The sequence below is a fragment of the Kryptolebias marmoratus genome, linkage group LG3 (genome assembly GCF_001649575.2).
Source record: "Kryptolebias marmoratus isolate JLee-2015 linkage group LG3, ASM164957v2, whole genome shotgun sequence".
Taxonomy (NCBI): domain Eukaryota; kingdom Metazoa; phylum Chordata; class Actinopteri; order Cyprinodontiformes; family Rivulidae; genus Kryptolebias; species Kryptolebias marmoratus.
Genome location: NC_051432.1, coordinates 18,534,989 through 18,541,298, shown reverse-complemented (window position 1 = coordinate 18,541,298; position 6,310 = coordinate 18,534,989). Strand labels below are relative to the sequence as shown.

General features: G+C 39.6%; 2 protein-coding genes across 2 annotated transcripts in view; both read right to left on the bottom strand.

Moving 5' to 3' along the window:
* LOC108239104 (beta-1,3-galactosyltransferase 1) overlaps nucleotides 1–2,222 on the bottom strand; it is a 7,753-nt gene extending 5,531 nt beyond the window's left edge. The window contains exon 1 of the mRNA XM_017422009.3: nucleotides 2,026–2,222. Within this exon, the coding sequence (XP_017277498.1) occupies nucleotides 2,026–2,069 (44 nt within the window). The 5' untranslated portion in view covers nucleotides 2,070–2,222. The remainder of the gene's footprint in view (nucleotides 1–2,025) is intronic.
* The window catches only part of LOC108239850 (beta-1,3-galactosyltransferase 1-like), a 17,484-nt gene extending 15,261 nt beyond the window's left edge, over nucleotides 1–2,223 (bottom strand). Inside the window, exon 1 of the mRNA XM_017423234.3 lies at nucleotides 2,153–2,223. The gene's annotated coding sequence lies outside the window, so the exon portion shown is untranslated. The remainder of the gene's footprint in view (nucleotides 1–2,152) is intronic.
* Between the last annotated feature and the right edge of the window lie 4,087 nt (nucleotides 2,224–6,310).

Genomic DNA, 6,310 nt, shown 5'->3' with positions numbered 1-6,310 from the left:
CGGGCCTCTTGGCAGCGGCAGCTCTGTGCTGACTTTTAGTGGCGGCAGCCCTGCGCTGACCTTTTAGCGGCGGTAGCCCTTCGTGGGCCTCTTAACGGCGGCAGCTCCTCGCAGGCTCCTTGCAGCCTGCTCTTCCTGCTTTCATCTCAGCTCGGCCCCGGCACTTTTTGGGGGATGACTACTCTAATCTCTCACCCTACTTCGATCATTCAAGCTCACAGCGGTTCTCTGCAAACTCGTCTCCTGCCAGGGCCCGAGCGCCAAAGACCTCTAACCAATAAAACACTCTAATTGTCTTTTTCTCTCCGTGTGAGTCTCTCCAAGGTTGAAATGTAATCACTTTAAGATGTTGGGTTTATTAACAGAGAGACAGTGTTGATTTACAGACAACAAACATTCATAAAGGGTTGTGGGTGTCCTCTAATCTTACTCTTAATATAAACAAAGCACGTTTACTCAACAAACCTGAGTTTAAATTTGTACCAGCACATCACAATTGTCAAACTTCTCCAAGCTCTTTACTGGACGTCACCAACGTCGAGCTATTTCAGGTCACTTCAGCTGCTTCTGAAGGTAAACAAATACAGGTGGTAGATGGCAGCCGTCTGCAAATGTTTACTTTCAATTTTTTAATTTGGGGTCACTCAAACCAGCAATATGAGAAGGAAATTGCTTGGGTTTTGTTTTTCACTAATTTGTTTTGGACTGATCTTCATTTCATTACAATGAGTACCTTTTTATTTTTCATGAGGAGAAACTACATCTTATATTTAAAAACTAATAAAAAATGTGTCATTTTTTGATAAACATCTGAATAAAATGCTGTTTGTTGCAAATGAAACTGAGAGAAAATAAACATTTGTTGTTTAAATCATGTAATTATGTCTTGTTTCATAGATTTATTTGATGCAAACCAACCCAAAATGCAGTCTTGTTCCAAATGTTTACGTTTATTGAGAAGTGGAAATATGTGAAACGTGTCACGTCATTTGCTAAAGTTGAACATTTGCGAATAAGCTTCTACCTGGAAGCAAATCATTGAAGCTAGCAGCAGAAAAATAAAACATTAAGCGGTCAAAGGAAATGAGCGGCAGTCTAAAAAATCCAACCCAGGTCTCCAGGTGCATTAGTATGCATTAGTACTAATGCAGCACCCTGGACAGTTTGGGTTACTGATTTTTCTTTTTGGGTCTAAAGACAGAACAGAATGTTGCAGCTCCTCTTAGTTCTCTTTCTCTAGTGTCACTAAACAGGTTTTTTATCATTCGAGATGCATTCAGGAAGTTAGAGTTTATATCTGACTGTTTACAGGTCTGTGCTATAAACAGACTACAGCTCATTTAATATGCTGTTGCTCTTATTCTCACAGGAACTGGGAAGTTTAAACACATCACATCTGTTCTTTCTATTGGAAGCAAAATCAATTTCAAAATCCCTTCATTTGTATATAAATCATTAAATGGCCTCGCACAACAATTCCTCAATGTTAAAAACCAAAGCATTCCTTAAAGACTCCTGTTCTGTTCCCTAATGACCCTCCGCCATGAGGGTCATTAGGGTCATTGTTAGCCTAGCTCACAAGAGTTGTTTTGGTCACCTGTATGAAGGTGAAGATTAGGGAAACTGATTGGATATCAGGCTTAATGCTCCACCGTAGGTTTTAGGCAGCTGAAATCTTAGACCTCCTCCTGTGGTTAAAGTTGTTCTTTATTGTTTGACATAAATGACTTCCTATAAAAGCCATTTCTTTAGCACATGCCAAAACATATATATATATATATATTTTTTTTTAGTTGCGAGGTGATGAAAATACAGTCTTGTTCCAAATGTTTAATTTTATTGAAAAGTGGAAATATGTTTCAGGTCATGGGATTTACGCCCATGCATGAACACAAGTTATAGACCTATAAACTAAAACAAACTAGAAAGTGCTTCATGCTGGACTTCCCTCGCAGTTTGGGGGGTTTTCATGCAGTTTAAAGATTAGTTTTGACCATAATTGTGGGGGAAGGAGTGATTCCTTACCTTTTCAGTGCATTCCCACCTGAGCCAGCCCCTTGATCCCCCATGTCTGCCTGCGGCTGTTTCTTCCTCGTTTAAAGCCCCACCATGAAGTCCCCTTCAGCCATGAAACCCAGAAAATGATGACTCGTCCATAAAAAACCTGAACTGACAAGCGCTTAGAGAAAACTTGTGCACATCTTAAGTTGTAAAGCGCACACTGGTCGGACTGAGGGGGAGGGCGCTGTTTGGAAACACACCTATGTGCACACACCCATGCCCCCCCCACACACACACACACACACACACTCGCACACTGACAGAATTACGTCCATTTTTGCGTTTCAAAGGTCAGTTTGCTGTGGCAGCCATCTTGAGTCATGTTGCCTATAAAAGTTAATCAGCTGTACACATGCATCCAGTGATTACCTTCTGCAGTTTAAAAAAAATGTCCAGTATTTTGTTAACAGTCACAGAAACCCACAAACCTGTGTTGGACACAGAAGAAAAAAATGAGCATTGTTTTTAGCTGTAGGAAATAAATATGCCTGTTAGCGATATGAAAATTTGACATTTATATTATTTTATTTCTTTACCATTTTTTGCATCTCTCCAGTGTTTACTTACTAAAATTTATGACCGCTTTTGAAACTTTTGTCCCATTTTAATCCCTAATCATATTCACTTCTGTTCTCTTTTTTACATTCCTGTCACATGATATCTTCACATAATTCAAATCGTTTACATGTAAGCAAATGTTTCATTTGTGTTTTAACTGAATTCTGATTCTGAATCCACGTCTCTGATTTCCATCTTTAGAGAGTGCAAAATAATTAATAGAAGAGCTGTTTGAGTTTGTGTGTGGATGGGGGACAAACGTAAAGAGCTCTGCAGAACTTGGAGAGGTTAAAACCCACAGACAGAAAGAGAGACTTTGGGCTGTCTGTGAGAGGTATTCAAAATTAGTGCTGCGATAGTTCAAGTCACCATTCATAATTGGTGACATATTATTAGAGAATATGTCACCAAGATAGCAGTAAGGCTTATCCACATATTATTAGATACTGCCTGGTTAACCCTTTTAAAACCACAGGGATCTCCAGTGACACCACAGTGCATGTGTATTTCAAGTTACCGTAACTCCTACTTCGTGCAATTTTATTTTGCAATCTCGGAAATGTTCAATCTGCACTTTTCAAGAATTTATAAAAAGAAAGTTGAGAAAAATGCAATTCCATTTTTGTCCTTTTCTTCTAGTTTTAGGTATTTAATTGCATAAGAATGGTAAATACTTGATAGATTTTGACAATTCTACTTCTCCTGGAAAAAGGTGTAAATTATTTACACATAGGGCATTTTTTGACACAGTTGGTGACAACAATATACAAGAAAGGCTAGGCGTTTTAATAAATATATCTGTTATTATGGTGCTAAAAGGGTTTAAGGTCCACAAAAATCATCCTTTGTAGTGGTGGTCGTGTACATTCCTTCTAACACCTGGGAGACAGTTTTTGACCTGTTTAATGAATCAGGCTGAACCAGCTTATCCTGACAGCTTTATTGTAGTTTCATTTATGCAAATATACACACCGTGTGTACACTTTTTCTTTTTTTTTTTTTTTACTAAAGGGGCTATACATTGGAGTTGGTACACAGGAATTTCAAAGAGACTGATAAAGCAGCCCCGGATCCACATCTCAGGGATCGTATTTCTGTTCTGCTTTTTCCAGAATACAGAAAACGGCTGATATGCTTTCAGGCTGTTTAAAACAGATCTGAATGTTGAGGCTGTGACTGCAGGTTAGCAGTACATGCTGTCACACTGTCATGTACAAGCAAAATCACCCTTAACCCAAAACGCAACCAAGACAAGTGTTCAGCACTCAAACGTTTATTAAAAAGAGGAGAAAAGGGGGGCTCCACAGGGAGTGGTCAGACTGGTGAGTAAGGAACAGGGGAACCACCGGGGTTGGGAACCCAGCTTGGGGAGGGTAGGGTGAATGGGCCGTGGGGCAGCAGGGACCAGCAGAGGACAGGGACAAAATCCACAAACCAGAGGCTTAGTCGTTGAAAACAATCCAGGGTCATGCACAGGAGCTTCTCAGATAATGTAAATCCAATAGACAGAAAACTGGAGGCAGGGTCAGAGGCAGGCAGGGCTCAGCAACAGGAGGTCAAAAATCTTCTTACAGCAGGGGAAAGCCAAAATCTGTGGTCAAAAAACAAACAGGATCAGAAAACCAGGAGACTCTTTTGAACAAGGAACAAGGCTTGAAAGCTGTGACAGTGACAACAGACGATCTCGCACTGAGCCGGTGATGAGCAGCTGTTTAAATAGGGAGCAGCACAGTGCAGGTGAGGGTAATGAGTAATCAGCCCAGTCAGGGTAGAGCTGAAGGGCTGAAATCAGGACACACACAGCCCGGTACGTACCGGTACAAGCTTGGGACTTAACGGAAACATACCTGACATTTACTGAATACATACCTGATGTTTACCAGATGTGTACCTGGTACTTACCAGTATGTACCTGGTATTTACTGGAAATGTACCTAGTACTTACCAGTTACATACCTGGTACTTACTGGAAAGGTATCTGGTACTTACAGGGTACGTACCTGGTACTTACCAAAAATCGCACTGAGTTCTTACTAAATAATGATCTGACATTGACCAAATATGTACCTGATGCTTACTGGAATCATAATTGATACTTACCAGATATGTACTTGGTACCTTCCGGGTACGAAACTGATTTATGCTCAGTGATGCTCCAGTACTATCGTGCGCTTACTTAGTTTGTATAGAATAGAATAGAATAGAATAGAATAGAATATACTTTATTGTCCCAGAGGGAAATTTGTCTTGGGCAGAAAAATGCTACACATTTGCGAATAAAAACATTAAAAACAACACACACGGATAAAAACTCAGGCTCAAAAACAATAAACAATTCAACAAGTTGAATGCAGCATGGTAAGGTGCTAATGTGTTTTGTAATGAACGTTGTTGCTGGAGTTCAACAGTCTGACTGAAGCTGGAAGAAAGGACAGTTTCAGTCTGTTGGTCCTGCACTGTTGGTCCTGCACCCTCAATCTTCTTCCTGATGGCAGCAGTTCATATTCGGAGAACAGTGGGTGCTTAGGGTCAGTGGATATGATTTTTGATGTACCATGTATGTATCTGGTAAGTGCCAGGTAACCTATAAGTACCAGGTAATTACCATGTACATACTAGTTTTAAAATGAAAGTTTTTAGCTTCTTTTTTTAAAAGTAAATGAGATAATGACTGTCAGAGTCCTAAAGCCTAAGTCACAGTTTGTTGCTGGTGTAAAAGACTAAACATCGGAAAAATAAACCTTAGAAAAATAAAACTAATGGGTTTTAACATTCCACAGAACAGCAAAGAACAACAACAAAATTAAACTCAAGTTACGATTTAGATCAAGTTGCAACAACAAGAAAACACTGGTCAAGTTACCAGACACAACATTGGTGGATAAAAAGTAAAAACAAAAGATGTGTCCACAGCATGAAAATCCCCAGAGTAAATGATACCTTGGCAGGACAGCAAGATGACAGGAGATGATAAATGGCACCAGTTTACACAATGCTGTTTGTAAATGAATTCTGTTGTTGAACGTAAGCCGTTCCTCTGCACGAAAACAGCAATGGGATTCTTTGACACCAAAACTTTTTAAATCTAAGAGTGGAGGTCTTTCGACACGCCTGGCATCATTTCACAGGAAACCTCAATTTGCCTGGAAGCAGAACAGTTGCAGCGAGTCAATAGTTATTCTGCATGTGATATGATGAGTTGATCAACATCAGTAACAATGGCAGAGAGCAGAGTGCTGTTTGAGCTGCTCACTCTCATACATTTATCAGCAGCAACCAGCCTCACCATCAGTCCAAAGGAGTGTTGGATTTTCCCTTTTGGATGTCACTGTTTTTAAGCTCTCATATGTTGCTGTTTCCAGGAAATCTCCTCCCTTCCTCTGTTCTTTAAACTAAAACACTGAAACCAAAGAAACTTGTCCAGTAGGATTTTTATATGCTTCAAATGTCTTCTATGGTCTCTAAAAGAAAAGAGCTCTGAATAACATTTTTTTGTTGTTGTTGGCGTTGTTTTACCTTCATTTGTTGTAGACAATGGGTCAGTGAAACCCTCATTTCAACAAAACACTCAGAAAGGGCCTTAAAGTCAAACTGAAATTAAAATAAGTCTCACAAAACAAAACTCCAGATTAAAACAAAATAACTCACAAATGATCAAAATGGTTCCTGTATCTATTGTATTTCTTTTTGT